Consider the following 24,139-nt stretch of genomic DNA (forward strand, 5'->3'; position numbering starts at 1 on the left):
TCTGTCATCTACTATATGAGCAACATTGGGAAAGTCACTTAACCAATCAGTGCTCCCAATTTTCCTCCTTAATAAGATGAGTTTAACGATAATACTACATTGTAGTGTTATTGTGAGAGTTAAATGAGATAAGGCATAACAATCTTACAGTGATACATAGGAGATGATAAGCACTGTATAAGTGGAATTTTTTTATTTTCTAAAGCCAATTTGATAATCTCAAAAACGTATTTAGCTTTTTTATACATTATAATTCAGGGTTAATAAATTTTATGATTAGAAATGGTCTATGGTCTGTAAAAACGTAGATATCTAAATGTCTTTAGAAATAAAAAATTTAAATACTGTTAATTAAAATAAATCTAAAAACAGCATCAAATTTTTTTTTCCTGCATGAGAAACACATGTATCAGTTTCTCTCACACATAAATTGTAATTTTTTTTAAAAAAATTTGCCTTACTTCCCAAAACTGGACCAGGAAGAAATAGATAATCTTAACAGACCCATCACAAGCACGGAAATTGAAACTGTAATCAGAAATCTTCCAGCAAACAAAAGCCCAGGTCCAGATGGCTTCACAGCTGAATTCTACCAAAACTTTAGAGAAGAGCTAACGCCTGTCCTACTCAAACTCTTCCAGAAAATTGCAGAGGAAGGTAAACTTCCAAACTCATTCTATGAGGCCACCATCACCCTAATACCAAAACCTGACAAAGATGCCACAAAAAAGAAAACTATAGACCAATACCACTGATGAACATAGATGCAAAAATCCTTCACAAAATTCTAGCAATCAAAATCCAACAACACATTAAAAAAATCATACATCATGACCAAGTGGGCTTTATCCCGGGGATGCAAGGATTCTTCAATATCCACAAATCAATCAATGTAGTACACCACATTAACAAATTGAAAAAAAAAAGCCATATGATTATCTCAATAGATGCAGAGAAAGGCTTTGACAAATTTCAACATCCATTTATGATAAAAAAAAAAAAAACTCTTCAGAAAGCAGGAATAGAAGGAACATACCTCAACATAATAAAAGCTATGTATGACAAACCCACAGCAAACATTATCCTCAATGGTGAAAAATTGAAAGCATTTCCCCTAAAGTCAGGAACAAGACAAGGGTGCCCACTTTCACTATTACTATTCAACATAGTTCTGGAAGTTTTGGCCACAGCAATCAGAGCAGAAAAAGAAATAAAAGGAATCCAAATTGGAAAAGAAGAAGTAAAACTCTCACTGTTTGCAGATCGCATGATCCTCCACCAGAAAATTACTAGAACTATTCAATGACTATAGTAAAGTTGCAGGATATAAAATCAACACACAGAAATCCCTTGCATTCCTATACACTAATAATGAGAAAATAGAAAGAGAAATTAAGGAAACAATTCCATTCACCATTGCAATGAAAAGAATAAAATACTTAGGACTATATCTACCTAAGGAAACTAAAGACCTATATATAGAAAACTATAAAACACTGGTGAAAGAAATCAAAGAGGACACTAATAGATGGAGAAATATACCATGCTCATGGATTGGAAGAATCAATATAGTGAAAATGAGTATACTACCCAAAGCAATCTATAGATTAAATGAACTCCCTATCAAGCTACCAATGTTATTTTTCACAGAGCTAGAACAAATAATTTTACAATTTGGATGGAAATACAAAAAACCTCAAATAGCCAAAGCAATCTTGAGAAATAATAATGGAGCTGGAGGAATCAACCTGCCTGACTTCAGGCTCTACTACAAAGCCACAGTCATCAAGACAGTATGATACTGGCACAAAGACATAAATATAGATCAATGGAACAAAATAGAAAGCCCAGAGATAAACCACACACCTATGGACACCTTATCTTTGACAAAGGAGGCAAGAATATACAATGGAGAAAAGACAATCTCTTTAACAAGTGGTGCTGGGAAAATTGGTCAACCACTTGTAAAAGAATGAAACTAGAACACTTTCTAACACCATACACAAAAATAAACTCAAAATGGATTAAAGATCTCAATGTAAGACCAGAAACTATAAAATTCCTAGAGGAGAACATAGGCAAAACACTCTCCGACATACATCACAGCAGGATCCTCTATGACCCACCTCCCAGAATGTTGGAAATAAAAGCAAAAATAAACAAATGGACCTAATTACACTTAAAAGCTTCTGCACAACAAAGGAAACTATATTTAAGGTGAAAAGACAGCCTTCGGAATGGGAGAAAATAATAGCAAATGAAGCAACTGACAAACAACTAATCTCAAAAATATACAAGCAACTCCTGCAGCTCAATTCCAGAAAAATAAATGACCCAATCAAAAAATGGGCCAAAGAACTAAATAGACATTTCTCCAAAGAAGACATACACATGGCTAACAAACACATGAAAAGATGCTCAACATCACTCATTATCAGAGAAATGCAAATCAAAACCACTATGAGGTACCATTTCACACCAGTCAGAATGGCTGCGATCCAAAAGTCTTCAAGCAATAAAATGCTGGAGAGGGTGTGGATAAAAGGGAACCCTCTTACGCTGTTGGTGGGAATGCAAACTAGTACAGCCACTATGGAGAACAGTGTGGAGATTCCTTAAAAAACTGGAAATAGACCTGCCTTATGATCCAGCAATCCCACTGCTGGGCATACACACCGAGGAAACCAAAATTGAAAGAGACACATGTACCCCAATGTTCATCGCAGCACTGTTTATAATAGCCAGGGCATGGAAGCAACCTAGATGTCCATCAGCAGATGATGGATAAGAAAGCTGTGGTACATATACACAATGGAGTATTACTCAGCCATTAAAAAGAATACATTTGAATCAGTTCTAATGAGGTGGATTATACAGAGTGAAGTAAGCCAGAAAGAAAAACACCAATACAGTATACTAACACATATATATGGAATTTAGAAAGATGGTAACAATAACCCTGTATACGAGATAGCAAAAAAGACACTGATGTATGGAACAGTCTTTTGGACTCTGTGGGAGAGGGAGAGGGTGGGATGATTTGGGAGAATGGCATCAAAACATGTATAATATCATATATGAAACTAGTCACCAGTCCAGGTTTGATGCATGATACTGGATGCTTGGGGCTGGTGCAATGGGATGACTCAGAGGGATGGAATGGGGAGGGAGGAGGGAGGAGGGTTCAGGATGGGGAACACGTGTATACGTGTGGTGGATTCATGTTGATATATGGCAAAACCAATACAATATTGTAAAGTTAAAAAATAAAATAAAAATTTAGCCTTTACTCCATGCATTACTAGATTCATTACTTAACGTTGGTACTATAATCTTAACAAGGTACATGTTTATTAATTAAGTTCACCAGTGAATATACATGCAAAACTCAGCCTTCACAAGAAATCAGAAATGCCTTTAGCTTTTCAGGTAGATTTGTTCCATCAGAATTTTCTTCCACACCTCAGGATTTTCATGAACATACAAATTTTTTATGGTTTTCCACATACGATTTTTATCATACATTTATCATACATTTCTATCATAATGTTTCATATAGTTTCACAGAGATTTGCTACTTAGAAACATGTTAATTTAGACATTCAGAAACAAAAACAATTTCAGTCAAGAAAGATGGGAGGAAGGACGTAAAACTGAAAGCAATTTGAAAAAAAATTAACCCATTTCTATCTCAAATAAATACCTTAACTGTTACAATGACAGAGAAGAAAAAGAACTAATCCAAATTTATCAACATTTTGTTTTGGAGGAAGAATAAAACTGAGATTATGCCTTCAAATTTATGCTGTTGTTCACTTAGACTGTTACAAGTGTAAGTATTTTTTTATAAGTATTAGGGTAAACACAAAGCAAAAACCTGTAATAGATACACAAAAGAGAAAGACAAAGAAATCTAAATATATCGCTACAGAAAATCATCCAGTCACAAAGGGAGGGAACAAGAGAAGACAAAAGGCAAAAAGAATTTCAAAACAGAAGGAAACATATAACAAAATGGTAATACTAAGTTGATACTTATCAACAATTGCTTTGACTGTCAGCAGACATTTCTCCAATCAAAAAACAGTCAAAAAACAGAACAGAAACAAACAAAATAGAGTGGTATATCACCTATACCTCAATTTAAAAAATAAAGTGGCTGAATACATCTTAAAAACAAAAAGCCCTAATTGTATGTATGAGGCCTACAAAACTTTCACTTCACTTTTAAGGTCAGCCTGAAAGTATTAGAGGATGATATTTCATTAAAATGGAAACCAAATGAAAGCAGAGGTATCTACACTTACATCAAACAGACATTAATAAAAAGTGTGTAATAAGAGATAGATGTTTATATATTGATAACAAAGCAAATCAAATAAAAGAATATAACATTTGTAAATATTTATGAACCCAACGTGGGACCCAACAAATAACAGACCTAAAGGGAGAAGTAGACAGCAATACAATAATAGTAGGAGATTTTAATTCCCCACAATCAATCATGGATGGATAGATCATCATGACTGAAAATCAATACTGAAACATTAAACTGAAACTACACATTAGACCAGATGGACTTAATATTTACTGAAGCTTCCATCCCAAAGGGGCAGAATACACATTCTTTTCAAGCAAAACTAGAATATTCTTTAGGAAAGATCATATTTTAGGCCACAATTATTAATAAACTTCAGCACATTGAAATCATATCAAATATCATTTCCAACCACAATGAAATATGGAAAAAATGTGAAGTGGTAAACTTGACTAAATTTATGGCAATCATTTTATAATATCAAATATGCAAAATATCTTCACTACATTATATATCTAAAACTAATACAATGTTATATGTCAATTATATCTCAATAAAACTGAGATAAGAGAGAGAGAGAAATTACTTAACCATACATCTTCAGTCTAAGTCTGAAAGGAGGGCAGGAAGAGTTGTAAATAAATTCTGAACTATTTTTAGTAAAAAAAAGTTCTAAGTTTGAGATTCTGGTGGTAAAATCAAACTTTTGGGAAAAGTTAGGCTGACATTATTTTATATCTATTATAGGAATAAGCAAATAAATACAAGTTGATTGTCGGAGTTGGACATCAGTCTTTTAGAATCACTTAAGACTGAATCAGGCAAAAAACATCAATAAATGCAAAATTGAGGGGAAATTTTTGTTGAGAAGTAGAATACTTGCATGGTCATAAGGTATATTCCCATAGACTGCTTATTAGTTAAGGGAACTGTTATGATTATACAATGGAAAAGGCAACTAGGAATCAGACAGAGTGATCAGAAGTGTCTCCTTGAGAACAATAAAATACCATGGGTGTAGTACTCTAATGGTGATAGACAAGTGATGGCGATGGACAGAGAAGCCTGGCGTGCTGCAGTCCATGGGGTCACAAAGAGTCGGACACAAGTGAGCGACTAAACTGAACTGATAGTACTCTGCTGCTGCTGCTGCTGCTGCTGCTGCTGCTGCTGCTGCTGCTAAGTCGCATCAGTCGTGTCCGACCCTGTGCGACCCCATAGACGGCAGCCCACCAAGGCGCCTCTGTCCCTGGGATTCTCCAGGCAAGAATACTGGAGTGGGTTGCCATTTCCTTCTCCAATGCATGAAGGTGAAAAGTGAAAGTGAAGTCGCTCAGTCGTGTCAGACTCAGCGACCCTATGGACTGTAGCTTATCAGGCTCCTCCGTCCGTGGGATTCTCCAGGCAAGAGTACTGGAGTGGGTCGCCATTGCCTTCTCCGGTAGTACTCTGGCCGAGGATAAATAACCTGAATATAACTATGAAGGATCATCAGAGAAAAGCAAACTGAGGAAATTCTATTGAAAAAAGGAGGTGACAAGAGACTGCTTTCTACAAAAATGTACATCTTTAAAATATATACACACATGATGCACCAAATATAAGCAGCCAATCATGACAACTAAATCCAATATTTTATCTAATGTGGATAGTAGGTAAAAGGGAACAAAAAATTATAATATTGGGTTAGTGCAAAATGGAAATATGGGTGATGAATTAGGTAAAATTATTTTATCTAAGTGTTAAATTTACTGAACAGTACTATGACTTTGCAAGTAAATCTCTCATTTCTTTGGACTTACACAGTAAAATGTCTAGGGAATGCAGCAGTAAAGTGCAATGATTAAAATATTTTTCCTGCACATATATCATGAAAAAATTATTATGAAGAGAAAAAGCAAAAGTGTTAGGCACTCAGTCATGTCCAACTCTTTGTAACCCCATGGACTGTAGGCCACCAGACTCTTCTGTCCATGGGATTCTTCAGTCAAGAATACTGGAGTGGATTGCCATTCCCTTCTCCAGGGGATCTTCCCGACCCAGGGATTGAACTTGGGTCTCCCACACTACAGGCAGATTCTTTACCATCTGAGCCATCAGGGAAGAGAATTAAGAAGAAAATTAGACAGCAAATAGCAAAGTAAATGGGGAAAATATTAACAATGGGTACACCTGGATATTCACATATTCTTGACATAAGTGCTAATTTTGCAAGTTTTCTGTAAATTTAAAATAATTTCCATGTAAGAATTTAAAGAAAAACCCTCATATTACCTTACTGCCTATCACTCCATATTTTTCTTTCCTCCATTTTACAGCAAATTTCCTCCAAAGAATTTTCAGTCTGTTTTCATCTCTTTGCTGCCTACCTGCTCTTTTTTTCTCACAGGAAGTACTTGGAGTTTTTAGAAATTAATGTTTCCTACTCCTCTATTTAGATTTTATATTCTGGTAAGAACACAAGATGAGATCTGCTCCCTTAAATTTTTAAGTATTGCTGACTACAGACACTATATTGTACAGCACAGGTCTATTCTTTCTACATCAATCTTGCCTTCACAATCTTATACCATCAAATATTCTTTTATCAAAAGAAACAGTCACTTCCTTGATATCAAATGCAGTAACCACTCATTAATCTTCACTTATTTCAAACTCAATTACTCTTAAACAGGTTCTCAAAAACTCTTTTTCCTCCTAGCTTCTTTATTACCACACCGTTGAAATCCTTAGCTCAGTGCTCCCTCCTTCTCAGTGGAGTGGGTTGCCATTTCCTTCTCCAGGGGATCTTCCCAACCCAGGGATTGAACCTGGGTCTCCTGCATTGCAGGCAGATGCTTTAACCTCTGAGCCACCAGGGGAGCCACCACTTCCCTTATACAAATTATCAAAAAATAAAGGACCATACTGCCCTCTTGCATTTATATTACATACTGTCCCAAGGTGACCTTACTAATCACATTATTTCAGTGACATCTAAGTCTTATTGAGGCTCAGGTGATGTAATGATTATGGTGATGCAATAGATAGAATATATATATGAATTCCTTTTGTATGTCAAATGCCTCTTTTAACATTCACAAAATGAAATTCTTCAGTTGCCCACCCATTTTCCTCCCCTTGATCTCAGTTTTAGCAACACTGTCAACCAGATATTCAATGTAAAACTTAAGAAATATATTTGGCTCCCTATTTTCCATCTTCCTCACACCAGTACATCAGCAAATACTGTATTTTCTACATTAAAATACATCTATAATCCAACACAGCTTACCAGTACCAGCACAGGGAGCAAAATCCCCATCTTCTCTGTCAACTGATCTTCAGTGTACCCTCTCATCCCCTCTCTAAACACTTTCCTTTGTGGAAGCTGGAGAGACATTTTTAAAAGGTAGATTAGTCCATGTCTCTCCCTATTAAAATGCAACAGTACCTTCTTATTACTCATGAGCCATCACTTCCTAACCATCTCCAATCATTCTCTCTCTGCTGCTGTTGCTGCTAAGTCGCTTCAGTCTGACTACTCCCTAATCATCTGGTTTTCTCTCTGACCCTCAAGGAAGCCCTGCTCTGAGCCATTGTACACACTGAACCATCTTTCTAGATTATACTTCTCCTGTCTGCATGCTCCTGGATGCCTCTTGTCACTGTGGGCTTGGCTCAAAGGTCACCTATTTCTAGGTCCTCCCCTGATCATCAGTGAGGCCCCTCATCATTTAGTTACTGAAATTTGCACCAGCTGTTTTTCATCTTATTCCTAATAATCAACAAATTCTGAAATTATCTGTCTTCTCTTCACTTACCACCAACTGTAAGTTCCACTTGGGAAAGGAACTCAAATACCTTGCACTCTCCCCTATACCCATCTCTGAGGACAGTGTCAGGCATAGAGCTTTGCATGACAACTTTTGCTGAAATACTGACTTTTATACTTTTACAAAGAGAATCATTTAAACAAACATTATAATGTAAGCAAGGAAATTACAACAGAAACTCTAAGAATATTTTTAGGAGCTACTTGGCAAAGGAAAGTCTCTCATGAGATGCTTTTTGCCAGTATCTATTAAATAATATTTTATAATAATAATAATGATGATGAACATTAATGTTTTCATACTCATGCTAATGAGGAGAAAAAATAATCAAATGTTCTGGATTTATCCTCCCTGCCATAACTTCCAAGCAGATAATTGATGTTTCTTTTCTTTATTTTCTAATTGGCACACAGTTGATTTACAACATCATATTAGTTTCAGGTACACAGCAAAGTGATTTAGTTATGAATATATATATATATTCTTTTTCATGTTTTTATTATCATTTATTAACATCATTATGAATGTATTATGCTAAATATATTGATATAAACAAAATATGCAATTTAAATTCACTTTTCTTATTTTATTTCAGTTTTTGTAAGTACTACTACAAAGCTTTAAATTCCGAACTTGGCTCCATTTTACTCCTATTGACTAGAGTTGTTAGAAATTCCAAATCCTTTCTATTAGACGATATTTATGTACAGTTTAAAAATAAAATAAAATTTTAAAAAAAAGAAAAAAGTGAACACCAACATTTTAGGAGTCAGTGAACTAAAAAAAAAAAAAAAAACTCACAGGAACTGATTACGTTGTTTCCTAATTAGCTTTTCCACTTTTAATCATTCCCACAAACATCCCTGAAGGGTATGTTCCCTACACCAAGGATATGAAGCTATCCTTTCTCCTTGTGAAGTGTTTAGATCCCACCAGATGGACTCCCCCAACACAGCAAGTTTGCCAAATCATGAAAAATAAAACAAGGAGACATTAACCTGGGTTTCTGAGACAGATGACATGCAGAGAGGTGGTGTTGTTGCTGCCGTTCAGTCACTAAGTTGTGTCTGACTCTTTGTGACCCCATCAACTGTAGCCTGCCAGCCTCCTCTGTCCACGGAATTCTTCAGGCAAGAATACTGGAGTGGGTTGCCATGCCCTCCTCCAGGGGATCTTCCCAACCCAGGGATCCAACCCATGTCTCTGACATCTCCTGCATTGGCAGGCAGGTTCTTTACAGGAAACCCATATATATACATCTGAAATAACCAAAAGAATTATTTCTTCAGAAAACATAAAATGGAGTTATCATATGATCCTGCAATTCCACTCCTCAACATATACCCAGAGAAGACCATAATTTGAAAAGACATATGTTCCCTGATGTTCAGAGCATGACTATTTACAACAGCTAAGACAAAGGAAGCATCCCAAGTGTCCATCTACAGACACTTGGTCTAAGAAGATATATATATATATATATATATATATATATATATATATATGAAATGGAATATAACTCAGCCATTAAAAAAAGAATGAAATACTGCTATTTGCAGCAACATGGGTGGACCTAGAGATTATTATACTAAGTGAAGTAAGCCAGACAGAGAAAAACAAATTTCAAGTAGTATCACTTACATGTGGAATCTACAAAGAAAAAAAAAAAAATACAAATGAACTTATATACAAAACAGAAATAGAAGGTCCTTAGCAGTTCCTGAACCTTTGATATGGCTCTATATTCTCTCATCATCTTCTCTGAAGATGAAGGAACATCACCAGGTGTGGGCTGGTGGCAATCTGAGGCCAGCAGGGACTGAGAATGGGCTGCCTGATAACAGCGGACTGCGAGTTGTGTGGCAGGAAAGCAAACAAAATAGCAGTCAGGGAGATGGGGAGCAAGGGGATCCTCCAGAGCTACCTTTAGGACTTCTAGGGGAGGCATTTGTGCACTGAGGAGATGGCTGAGGAATCATTTGCTTGAGTTATTTTATGACAGGAGTCCTAATAAGGAACACGGAACTAACAAGGCACCGCACACCAGAAGAGTTCAGGAAAAGTCAAAAGGAGATACCATGTGTCCTGCCACCTTCCAGAATCCTCCTTGCTGGAATACATCTTGGCTAAACAATAAGTGTGCCACCAGGAAGGACCCTGAGTCAGAATGATTGGCCAAAGATAACCCAGAAACTAATCCCACCTCCATAAAACTCGAGACTACAAGCCACATGGAAGAGCAGTCCTCCTGGGTTCCTCTACCCTCCTGCTCTCCACCTGAGCACCCTTCCCAGTAAAGTCTCTTGCTTTGCAAGTGCATGTGTCTCCTCAGATAATTCATTTCCGAGTGTTAGACAAGAGCCCGTATTTAGGCCCTGGAAATAATCCCCCTTCCTGCAACACTTCTCTTTCCCCATTCCCTCACTCCCTAATTAGTAACTTCTCAAGTCTGCTCTTTGGAGCTCAGTGAAGCTCTAGGAGATCAGGCCTTTTTCTACAAACAAGAAACATGGAACACAGAAAGGCTTTGACCCTGGAGTGTTCCCTTGGGGTCCTGCTTGTCCCCTTTTCGTTGCTACTCTTCAATCCCAAAGTGAACAAGGGTGAGAAAAGAAAGGAAATAAAGTTTTGGATAGAGAGTTTAATCATTAACTTGGCAAGGGAACTCAGTTTTAGGGGGACACAGTTTCAGATCTCACTTGAGTCTGTCATTGAGCTGTAATCAGACAATAAGTTGGGTTGGAATGACACGAGGCTTGCAGTGGACTCTTAATCAAAAATGGCATTCAAGTGTCTGACACCGCAGCTGAGAGGCCTGGAAGAGATGGGCTGCCCAGGCATCTTCTTATGGTCTTTCCATGAGGCTAGCTTAGGTTTCCTCACTGCTTGGCAAGATTAGGGTTTTCAGACTTTTCATTTGGCACCTGGATCCCCCGCAGGGAGGGTGTTCCCAAAAAAGAAGGTAGAAGTTGCAAAGCTTCTTATCTCTTAAGTCATACAACTTCACTTCTACCACACTCTCATGATCAAAAACAGACCCGGGCAAGTTAAAAGGAAGAGGAAGTAAATTACATCTCATGATGAGGAAATGAGATTGAAGAATATGAAACAACCGTTAACCCACCACAGCCATGACTCTGAAAATACCTCTAAAGGTCAAAAGTAGCTGCATACATTCAGCTCATGCTTCAACAGTTCTGCCCTTTGCAAATTTCTGGACTTTCAGATCCTTACTGTTTCACCACCATCTGATGCTTTAAGCCAATGATTTTTGCTTGGTATCTGCCTTTTTTAAGTGTTCTTACAGAAGTTACTAGAGGAGGAGGAAATATAGCCATAAACTCTAAAGACTATGTAGTCACAATTTTTATATATTGCCAAGGGGGTGGCCAGTTGTTTCTATCTTCATTTTAGTACATTCACATAGGAAGGGATATTAAAATATTCTAAGTTATACAAATTAACATATTATTTATTGCAAAGCAACATTGACAGGCTTAAAGTTAAAATTAAGGCTGCTTACATTTCCTGAAAATTTACGTACATCTCTTGAAAAATAAAGGCACTTCAAAACAGATTTTATTGCAAAGAGGAAAAAGCAGTGATATGTCCAGAATAGGTTACATGTGCAAAACTAATGAATTTGAGAATGCTAAGTGGAATTGTTAAATTGCAGATTGGGCAGATATAGAAAGTGTTAGCAGTTTCAGAGGATTAGAAAAATGCTCAACTACATAATGTTAGTCCCTTCAGGATCCTTTCTTAGATGTTCTCAGTTTTCTTTAATGCTTGCCCAAATTTGTTCACTCTCATGGCACAAATTGCCATCCACATACCAATGACATATATGTTACTTTAGAGTTTCTGGTGTACTGTTCTGCTACTTTCTTGAATAAAATATTAACCTTTTAAGAATGTCATGGAAAGACCTCTTTACTTGTTTATTCCTCAGGGTATAAATGAAAGGGTTCAACATAGGAGCAATAGATGTAGTCAGTAGAGAAACTCCCTTATTAAGGGCCACTTCATCCTTAGCTGAAGGTTTCACATACATAAATATGCAGCTGCCATAGGTGATGGAAACCACAATCATGTGGGAAGAACACGTGGAAAAGGCTTTTTTCCTTTCCTGAGCAGAGGGTAATCTTAGAACTGTCCTAATAATGTATATGTAGGACAGAACTATGCACACTAGGGTCGCTATAAAGGTCAACACAGCACAGAATATAACCAGCTGCTCTATGAACCATGTATCTGAACATGCATTCTTCAGTATTAGAAAAGCATCACAGAAAAAATGGTCAATAAAAGAGTCACAGAATTCCAGGTGGACACTCAGGCCAAGGGGTGGAAGGATAATCAAGAAGCCAGATACCCAACAAGAGAGAATGAGGCTCCTGCAGACTCTGCTGTTCATGATGGTCATGTAGTGAAGGGGTTTGCAGATGGCCAAGTAGCGGTCATAAGACAGCACAGTCAAGAGGAAAAATTCTGTAGCTGCAAAAAGGACAATAAAAAAGATTTGGCTGAAGCAGGCATTGATGGTGATCATTTTGTCCCCACTTGATATGATGTAGAGGTATGTGGGCACACAGGCCGTTGTGAATGAGATTTCTAAGAAAGAGAAATTTTGAAGAAAAAAATACATAGCTGTTTTTAAATGAGGATCCACAAAGATGAGAGAAATTATGGTCAGATTCCCAATTACACTTAACATATATGTGACCAACAAAAAGACAAAAATCAAAATCTCTAGTTGTGTGTCATTTGTCAAACCCAGTATGATGAATGCTGTTATTGCTGAATGGTTTCTCATCACTGACTTGGTAGTATTGTCTGATCTTCACATGAAAGTCACAGAAATTGGATCTGAGGAACAATTTCAAAATAAGACAGGATCAAATGATGCCTTTAAATGACAATTAAATCAGTCACATGCATTTCCTTCTATACCTTGATGATTCATCTTTCATGAAATGATGCCCTCAAAAGCCACTGAATGTACCACAGGGAAGATAAAAGCATTTTGTGTGGGCTCAATCATATCTCTGTCCTCTACTGCATGAGAAACCTTGGGAAGGTCATTGAACCGATCTGTGCTCCCACTGTCTTCCTTAATAAGATGGCTTTAATGATAATAGTACATCATAGGGTTATTCTGAGAGTTAAATAAGCTATGCCATATAACATCCTTATAATAGTAAATAGGAGACAATAATCTTTGTATAAATGTTATTTTCTTATTTTCTGATGCCAATCTCTCATAATCTCAAAAAAAAAAATTTTTTTAACACACATTTAGTTTCTCAGGTAGCATCTCTCCCTCTCTCATTATTTTCTTCCTCATCTCTAGATTAATTTCATCAGCATATAAACTCTCTCTGGTATTCCACATATAATATTTTAAATCTTTCCCATTGTGGAGTAACATTTCTATCATAATTTTAATGTTTCCTATAGCTTTGACATGGTTTTGACATTTAGAAACACATTAATCTGAATATTCAAAAATAAAAGCAATTTATATCAAGAAAGATGAGTGGGAGGATATAAAACTGAAAGCAGTTTGAAAAAAAAATCAACCCATTTTTACCTCAAAAGATATATAACCATACAATGACAAAGAAAAAAGACCTAACCCAAATTTATGAACATATTTTTTTGACAGAAAGAGTAAAATGGAGATCTTCATTATGCATTCAAACCTAAGTGTTATTCATCTTAAAAATATTGCTACAAAGCTATTTTTATAAGTCTCATGGAAAACACAAAGCAAAACTCTCTAATACATACACAAAAGATAAAGGAATCTAAGTATATCACTACAGAAAAATCATCCAATTACAAAGGAAGAGAAGAAGAAAGAAAATAAAGAATTACAAAACAGAAAGAAGCATATAACAAAATGGCAATAGTAGATCCATGCTTATCAACAATTACTTTAAGTGTAAATGGACATTTCTCCAATCAAAAAACACAGTGGTAAATCAACTGTACTATTAAAGTTTAAAAATAGAGTGGTGAATACATCTTAAAAAAGAAAAAAAGTCCCAACTGTGTGAAGCCTACAAAAATTTAACTTCACTTTTAAGGACATACACAGCACAAAAGTGAATGGATGAAAAACAATATTTCATGAAAGTAGAAACCAAAAGAAAGCAGGGGTATCTATACTTAGACAAATAGACCTTAAGGAAAAAAAAAAAAAACCTGTAATGAGAAATAAAAAAGGTCAGTCCAACAAGAGGATATAACCATAGATATTTATGCACCCAACATCAGTTCAGTTCAATTCAGTCCCTCAGTTGTGTCCAACTCTTTGCTACCCCATGGACTGCAGCATGTCAGATTTCCCTGTCCATCACCAACTCCCAGAGCTTGCGCAAACTCAGGTCCATTGGAGTCAGTGATGCCATACAACCATTTCATCCTCTGGCCCCTTCTCCTCCTGCCTTCAGTCTTTCCCAGCATCAGGGTCTTTTCTAATGAGTCGGTTCTTCACTTCAGGTGGCCAAAGTATCGGAGTTTCAGCTTCAGCATCAGTCCTTCCAATGAATATTCAGGACTGATTTTCTTTAGGATTGACTGATTTGATATCCTTGCCATCCAAGGGACTCTCAAGAGTCTTCTTCAACATCACAGTTCAGAAGCATCAGTTCTTCGGTGCTCAGCTCTCTTCATGGTCCAACTCTCATATCCATACATGACTACTGGAAAAAACCATAACTTTAACTAGACGGACCTTTGTCAGCAAAGTAGTGTCTCTGCTTTTTAATATGCTGTCTATGTAGGTCATAACTTTTCTTCCAAGGAGCAAGTATGTATTAATTTCATGGCTGCAGTCACCATCTATAATGATTTTAGAGTCCAAGAAAATAAAGTCTGTCACTGTTTCCATTGTTTCCCCATCTATTTGCCATGAAGTGATGGGACTGGATGCCATGATCTTAGTTTTTTGAATGTTAAGTTTTAAGCCAGCTTTTTCACTCTCCTCTTTCATTGTCATCAAGAGGCTCTTGTATGCTTATATCTGGGGATATTTTTATGCTGTAGTATAGTATATGTGTATATGCTTCCATATATTTCTAAATAAACAACTAAAATGGCTGAGAAGAAAGATACCACAGTACACTGAGCTCACCTACAGTCCATATTTGTGTCTCATTAAAATGAACCAGGACTCCCTAAAACTTTGGCCAACTAGGTCTGAGTGCAGGAGGTAAAAAGTAAACATGTAACATCTTATTATGCCAGAAGATAAGGAAATCCTTAGATAATAAATGGGAACTTGTCTCAAGGCCTACAGAAGTCAGCTTAAACATGTCTAATTGAGAAAATGGGAGACCTTTTGAGGATCAGGATTATTAAATACAACAATGAATTATAACCCACTGAAAACTTGGAATGCATGAGTCTGTACAAATGAACAATCAATGGATCAAGTAAAAGTCAATGAAAAGGAAAAGCTTTTGCTTATAGTAGAATGCCAAGGACAAGCTGGTAGATGAGAAAGAGGGCTGGCATTGGAACAGTCTTTTGCAATCACTAAAGATGAAAACATCATTAAGAACAAAGCTAGTGGAGGTGATGGAATTCCACTTGAGCTATTTCAATCCTGAAAGATGATGCTGGGAAAGTGCTGCACTCAATATGCCAGCAAATTTGGAAAACTCAGCAGTGGCCACAGGACTGGAAAAGGTCAGTTTTCATTCCAATCCCAAAGAAAGGCAATGACAAAGAATGCTCAAACTCCCACACAATTGCACTCATCTCACATGCTAGTAAAGTAATGCTCAAAATTCTCCAAGACAGATTTCAGCAATACATGAACCGTGAACTTCCAAATGTTCAAGCTGGTTTTAGAAAAGGCAGAGGAACCAGAGATCACATTGCCAACATCCATTGGATCATGGGAAAAGCAAAAGAGTTCCAAAAAAACATCTATTTCTGCTTTATTGCCTATGCCAAAGCCTTTGACTGTGTGGATCACAATAAACCGTGGAAAATTCTGAAAGAGATGGGAATACCAGACCACCTGACCTGCTTCTTGAGAAATCTGTATGCAGGTCAGTAAGCAACAGTTAGAACTGGACATGGAACAACAGACTGGTTCCAAATAGGAAAAGGAGTACATCAAGGCTGTATATTGTCACCCTGCTTATTTAACTTATATGCAGAGTACATCATGAGAAATGCTGGACTGGAGGAAACACAAGCTTGAATCAAGATTGCTGGGAGAAATATCAATAACCTCAGATATACAGATGACACCACCCTTATGGCAGAAAGTTAAGAGGAACTAAGAAGCCTCTTGATGAGAGTGAAAGAGAAGAGTGCAAAAGTTGGCTTAAAGCTCAACATTCAGAAAACTAAGATCATGACATCCAGTCCCTTCACTTCATGGCAGATAGATGGGGAAACAGTGGAAACAGTGTCAGACTTTAATTTTTTGGGCTCCAAAATCACTGCAGATGGTGATTGCAGCCATGAAATTAAAAGACACTTACTCCTTGGAAGGAAATTCTGACCAACTTAGATAGCATATTAAAAAGCAGAGATATTACTTTGCCAACAAGGGTCTGTCTAGTCAAGGCTATGGTTTTTCCAGTAGTCATGTATGGATGTGAGAGTTGGACTGTGAAGAAATCTGAGCGCCAAAGAATTGATGCTTTTGAACTGTGGTGTTGGAGAAGACTCTTGCGAGTCCCTTGGACTCCAAGGAGATCCAACCAGTCCATCCTAAAAGGGACCAGTCCTGGGTGTTCATTGGAAGGACTGATGATGAAGCTGACACTCCAATACTTTGGCCACCTCATGTGAAGAGTTGACTCATTGGAAAAGACCCCTGATGCTGGGAGGGATTGGGGGCAGGAGAAGAAGGGGATGACAGAGGATGAGATGGCTGGATGGCATCACCGACTCGATGGACATGAGTCTGAGTGAACTCCGGGAGTTGGTGATGGACAGAGACACCTGGCGTGCTTCGATTCATGGGGTTGCAAAGAGTCAGACACGACTGAGCTACTGAACTGAACTGAACTGAAAGATGGAAACAGACAAACAAAAAACGCCAAGAATGCACAATCAAGGGGTATTTTTTGTTGAGAAGCAGAATACTTGCATGGTCTTAAGGTATATTCTCAGAGACATTTAATAGCCAAGGAAACTGGAATGATTATATAATGGATAAATGGAATAATGATCAGACCTAGTGATCGGACTTGTCTCTGTGAGAATAATATAATATCATCTGTTTCATACTCTTGCCAAGGATAAATAACCTGAGCTTAACTATGATGGACCATCAGAGAAAATCAAACTGAGGAAATTCTATTGGAAAAAGATGATGAAGAGAGACTGAATTCTGCAAAAATGCCTATCTTAAAAAAAAATACACATATGATGTTCCAAATAAAAGAGAATAAAGAATCATGACAAATAAATGCAATATTTTATCCAGTTTGGATACTTGGCAAAAGGAAGGGAAAATTACATTACTGTGTCAGTGACAAATGGAAATGTGGATAATGAATTAGATAAAATTATTTTATTAGTGTGAAATTTACTGAACAATACTGTGGTTTTCCAAGTAAATATCTCAATTCTTTGGACATACACAATGAATTGCTAAGGATCAGTTTAGTTCAGTCACTCAGTTGTGTCCAACTCTTTGCAACCCCATGGACTGTAGCACACCAGGCATCCCTCTCCATCACCAACTCCTGGACCATGCTGAAATTCATGTCCATCCAGTTAGTGATGCCATCCAACCATCTCGTCCTCTGCTGTCCCCTTCTCCTCCTGCCTTCAATCTTTCCCAGCATCAGGGTCTTTTCCAATGAGTCAGTTCTTTGCATCAGGTGGCCAAAGTATTGGAGCTTCAGCTTCAATATCAGTCCTTCCAATGAATATTCAGGAATGATTTCTTTTAGGATTGACTGGCTGGATCTCCTTGCTGTCCGAGGGACTCTCAAGAGTCTTCTCCAACACCACAGTTCAAAAGCATCAATTCTTCAGCCCTCAGCTTTCTTTACGGTTCCACTCTCACATCCACAAATGACTATTGTGTCTAGGGATACAGCAGAAAAATTCATCAGAAGGACTGATGCTGAAGCTGAAGCTCCAATACTTTGGCTGCCTGATGTAAAGAGCTGACTCATTAGAAAAGACCATGATGCTGGGAAAGACTGAAGGCAGGAGGAGAACGGGACGACAGAGGATGAGATGGTTGGATGGCATCACGAACTCAATGGACATGAGTTTGAGCAAGCTTCAGGAGATGGTGAAGGACAGGGAAACCTGCCGTGCTGCAGTCCATGGGGTCACAAAGAGTCAGACACAACTGAGCTACTGAACAACAGCAACAAAGTACACTTAACATGAGATTTGCTCTCTTATATTTTTAAATGTACCATGTCTCTAAGTGTCTCAGATGGTAAAGCATCCATCTGCAATGCAGGAGATCTGGGTTTGATCCTTGGGTAGGGAAGATCCCCAGAGAAGGGAATGGCAACCCAAACCAGTATTCTTGCCATGGAAAATCCCATGGACAGAGGAGCCTGCTAAGCCACAGCCCATGGGGTTGCAAAGAATCAGACACAACTGTTCGATGAACACTTTCACTTTCACTTTCTTGCTCATTATAGGCAGTATATCGCACACAGATCTCTAGATTATATTCTTTTTGCATAACTGAAACCATACCCATCAAATAGTGACTCTCCATTTCACTAGTCTTTCTGCATCAGTCTTGCCTCCACCATACTGTCCCATCAAATAGACTTTTATCAAAGCAATCAGTCACAAGGCTGGATACTACAAAACTGTTAGAGGGAAGCATAGGCAGAACTCTCTGTGACATAAAATGCACAAGACCCTTTTTGATCCATCTTCTAGAGTAACGAAAATAAAAACAAAAGTGAACAAATAGGACCTAATTAAACTTAAATTTTTTTGCACAGCAAAAGAATCCATAAACTATATGAAAAGACAATCTCAGAATGGGAGAAAATATTTGAAAATGAAGCAACTGGCAAGAGATTAATCTCCAAAATATATAACCAGTTCATGGGAGGTCAATATCCAAAAAATATTACCCAATCAAAAAATGAGAAGAAGCCCTAGATAAGATATTAGTCCCTGTACCTGGGACTCCACCAAGTTAATGATGCATAAGTGAAAACTACCCATATTTTCAAGCTAATGAAAGTTCATCACTCTAGAAATAATCTCAGAAATTAGTGGTTTTCTTAGTGAAATATCAAAGACAAATTTTGAAACTAGTACAATTTTTTTTCTTTTTCTACAATAAAACATACAGAGTAAAATGTTTTATATAAATAAAACATAAATATCTTCTCCATCAGTTACAAATGGAAAGTTACTCAACTAATAAAATACTCAGTTCTTACCTTTGACATTCTTCATTGTTTTGTCTGGAAGCTGTACATCTGATGACAGAAGTGAATCTCCATTTCAAAAAATACATTCCAGTAGGAGAAGGCAATGGCACCCCACTCCAGTACTCTTGCCTGGAAAATCCCGTGGATGGAGGAGCCTGGTAGGCTGTAGTCTGTGGGTCGCTAAGAGTCAGGCACAACTGAGCGACTTCACTTTCACTTTTAACTTTCATGCATTGGAGAAGGAAATGGCAACCCACTCCAGTGTTCTTGCCTGGAGAATCCCAGGGACGGTGGAGCCTGGTGGGCTGCTGTCTATGGGGTCGCACAGAATCGGACACAACTGAAGCGACTTAGCAGCAGCAGCAGGAGCATCTAAATGCATTACTAGCCCCTTGCTGTTAGAAACACATACACACTCATTGCTAACATATATTGGCTTCTAAAATACAACATAGACGATCTTATTTTTAAATTAAGAAACATTTCTCTGCACACTGAGGAACTGAAAGATAAAAAATTCAAAACAAAGAGAAATTGAGATGCTTTCAAGCAAACAGATTTTTACACTAAAGACCTCCTTTATAACCTCCATCTGCAACAGATTCCCAGGGGGAAAAAAGGGGTGGAGTGAAGGTCCTTGAAAGACCTGATTCAAAAGTCTCTAATCTATCTAATATAATTCATTTTGTCAAAAGAATCTCAATCCAGCACCAATGGGATTAATGTCCTTCGAGAGAATAAGATGCAATAATAACAAATTCGATCCAAGCATAGAAACTAAGATACTATTTATAAATCAGAATCTATTCTTTATTATTTGTTAACAGTAATGATAAACATATTTCTTCCCATTTAGTTAAAAAGAGATGTAAACTACAATTTTATACTTAACTATGATATTTGCTGTAGGTTCTGATTTAAAGAAATCAAGAAAGTGCATATCTGCTCTTGGTTTGCTTAGATATAAAAATTGTTGAATAGACACAGAATTTTACCATATGTCTTTTCTACATCTATGAATATCATCCATTTCCTTTTAGGTTTTGAATATTCAAATATTAAACCAAACTTGCATCTCTGGGATGAATTCATCTTGCTTGAACTACACTATACTTTTTTTTTCCAGTTTAAATTTTTATTTAACTTTATAATAAAATTACAAATCATTTACTTAATTTTAAATTACTAAAAAGAAAAGAAAATGTATATTTGAAATTATGATTGGGATATTTTAAAGACATGGAAAAATCAACAAAGAAAAATAAAATTTCACCACATAAAGATGAAAAATTCCCAAGCATCTAACAATAATAGTTGAAATTTATTTTTAATTTTATTTTATTTTTAAACTTTACATAATTGTATTAGTTTTGCCAAATATCAAAATGAATCCGCCACAGGTATACATGTGTTCCCCATCCTGAACCCTTTTCCCTCCTCCCTCCCCATACCCTCCCTCTGGGTCGTCCCAGTGCACCAGCCCCAAGCATCCAGTATCGTGCATCGAACCTGGACTGGCAACTCATTTCATACATGATATTTTACATGTTTCAATGCCATTCTCCCAAATCTTTCCACCCTCTCCCTCTCCCACAGAGTCCATAAGATTGTTCTATACATCAGTGTCTCTTTTGCTGTCTCGTACACAGGGTTATTGTTACCATCTTTCTAAATTCCATATATATGCGTTAGTATACTGTATTGGTGTTTTTCTTTCTGGCTTACTTCACTCTGTATAATAGGCTCCAGTTTCATCCACCTCAGTAGAACTGGCTCCGTTTATTAATACTTCTTTCAGGATTTCTGCAAGTATGTTTAAGAGAGAGAGATCACTATCATTTTCTATTCTTGACAGCCCTTATCAGGTTTAGCTATTGACCTAATGCTACAATGACTTTAGGATACATCTCCTCTTCTCTGGAAAGGTTGTAAGTTATCAGTTTCCTTAATAATTGGTATAACTTGCTATTTCAAACAACCACCTGGGATGTTTTATGAAATTTCTTGACCATATTCATCCCCTTATAGATTATGACAATTTTTCTATTTTGAGATCAGTGCTAAGAGTGAGGTAAGCACTCTTAGGTAGCCCCTAAAACACCTCCCCATCATCTCCAATTCCTGTTACTCAAGCAATACCCTTTCATTAAGTGTGAGTTAAACACAGTGACTTGCAACAAAACAGAAAATATCACTTCTGACATTAGGTTATAAAAAGTATGTGGCTTTCTTCTCATTTCATTTTCTGTCAAAGCCCTCACTTTGGGTGATAACAGCTTCCATGCTGTGAGTATCCTGTAGAGAGGTCCACGTGGCACGGGACTGATATCTCTGGCCAAAGCAAGTGAAGACTTTGTTGTTGTCCTGGTTGCTGTTGTTGCTGTTCAGTCCCTAAGTCATGTCTGACTCTTTGCAACCCCATGAACTGCAGCACATCAGGATCCCCTGTCCTGCACTGTCTCCCAGAGTTTACTCAGACTCCTGTCCATTGAGTCAGTGATGCCATCCAACTGTCTCATCCTCTGTCACCCCCTTCTCCTCTTGCCCTCAATCTTCCCAGCATCAAGGTCTTTTCCAATGAAGACTTGGGGGCTGCCAACAGTTATATGGGGCTTTCCTGGTGGCTCAGTGGTAAAGAACCTGCCTGCAATAAAGATTATGCAAGAGATGCAGGTTCAATCTCTGGGTCAGGAAGATCCCCTGGAAGAGGAAATAGCAACTTACCCCAGCATTCTTGCAAGGAAAATCCCATGGACAGAAGAGCCTGGCGGGCTACAGTCCATAGGGTCCCAAAGGGGCAGACATGACTGGCCATGAGTATACACACATGTGCGCACATGCACACACACACACACATGCACAATAGCCATATAAGTACAGTTGGAAGCAGATCCTTTCACAATCAACCCTCGAGCTGAGACAGTCCTGGATAATACTTTGATTGCATCCCTAGAAGAGCCGTGTGAGTCCCCGGCCCCAGTTAAGCTCTGCCTAGACTCCTGACATAACAGAAACTGTGAGGCATCTGTTGTTTTAAACTGCTATGTTTGGGGTAATTTGTTACACATTACAGATAACTAATTCAAAGAATTTATCCACTCTCTAAGTATCCAAACATATTGAGATGATGTTTTCCATGATATCCTCTTGTTATCTTCTAAGAATTCCATCTATGTTAATATCCACATTTTTCATAGTAGTTTTCTGTTATGAAAGAAATGGATTTAATCTCCAAAAATGAACAGATTTCAGAAGCTGGACTGATAGAACTGAGAATGAATCTTGACAATGTTGAATTTGGAGAGAAGTGCACATTTTAAGGCTGCATAAGGATAACTTTTTTGATATCGAAGAGGAATTCAGGATCTAATATTTTGACTTTGACACCTGGACATGTTAAGATATTGCTGGCATGACTCTCTGAATGTGTAAAATAATGAACTTAGATTTTAAAGGTAGAGATGCTAAAACTGTCATGTCGGAATAAGGAATAAAGATTCAAGGAAACCAAAAGATGGGATGCAGAAATAAAAGAATTTATTATCCAAAACTAGGGAAAGCATCAACTGACTATTTCCCAAAAGGATCCTACATTCTTTAGAGCACTAAATCATGCATTGATGAGAGGAGAATTGGCATCACAGAAATACTCAATGTTGGCTGTCCATGAGAGTCCTCTACTCTCATGAAGGAGTAGTAGAGGCCATTTTAGAACTGGACTCCCTGTGGACAATAGAGACAATAGGATTCCAATACAACAGACACCAGATGGTGGAACTTCAGTGTCACAGACATAAGGTTACATAATTATTGTGACTGGAAACAAGACCAGAAGAGAAAGTAATGCTCAAAAGAGTACCCGATCTGCCGGATATATGGTAATGGTTAATGGACTATACTGGTACTAAAAGTAGGATAGATAGGAAGCCACCAAGGATACTGATTGATTATAACCAAAACTTACCAAGAGTGTGTCAACCAAAGACTGATATCAGCTGCCAGTCTCGTTAGAATTAACTGTACAGTCTTTCAGGTGGTTTTCTTATTCACCGCTGCTTTTGCCAGCTTACTAATCAGTTTAGTAATTGCTTTCATACTTCTGTTCTGCACTGATTTATGATAACTACGTAACTGGACTGGGGAAGCCTATGGACATGCATTTGTACATGTGACCCACTACCACTGTCCTATTTTTGCTAATTCTGTATTGGAATATTCCTTACGGTCAGGAGAAATATCCCATGTACTTAAAATTTGTGGTCCCGCAATACATTTAGCAGTATTGTAACCAAGCAAGACCCTATGGGGCCTTTCTGGGACAGACCACACACACACACACACACACACACACACACCCCTCCATGTCCTCTGCTTGCCTCTTTGTAGAAAAACTTTAGCCTCCTCAGCCTTCCCCAAGTTCCAAGAGCAAATTTAACTAGAGGAGAGAGAAAATGCAGAAACAAAGGAAAACAGTCAAGCAAGGCAAAATAATAGTTCAGCCATTTAAAAAGTCAAGGACTTTTAGTTCCTCCTCAAGGACTATAGATAATATTTTAAACTATATCCTTGAGCTGTTTTCCAGATACTGACACTCCCACCCAGTG

At 37.5% G+C, this 24,139-nt stretch overlaps 1 protein-coding gene across 1 annotated transcript; it reads right to left on the minus strand.

Moving 5' to 3' along the window:
- Window positions 1-12,013: 12,013 nt before the first annotated feature.
- Window positions 12,014-13,021, minus strand: LOC102409082 (olfactory receptor 6C2-like). The gene has a single exon (XM_006040147.4). It carries the CDS (start codon window positions 12,947-12,949, stop codon window positions 12,014-12,016), a length of 936 nt encoding a protein of 311 aa, XP_006040209.2. The 5' UTR covers window positions 12,950-13,021.
- Window positions 13,022-24,139: the final 11,118 nt, after the last annotated feature.

The sequence above is a fragment of the Bubalus bubalis genome, chromosome 4 (genome assembly GCF_019923935.1).
Source record: "Bubalus bubalis isolate 160015118507 breed Murrah chromosome 4, NDDB_SH_1, whole genome shotgun sequence".
In the NCBI taxonomy this organism is placed as follows: domain Eukaryota; kingdom Metazoa; phylum Chordata; class Mammalia; order Artiodactyla; family Bovidae; genus Bubalus; species Bubalus bubalis.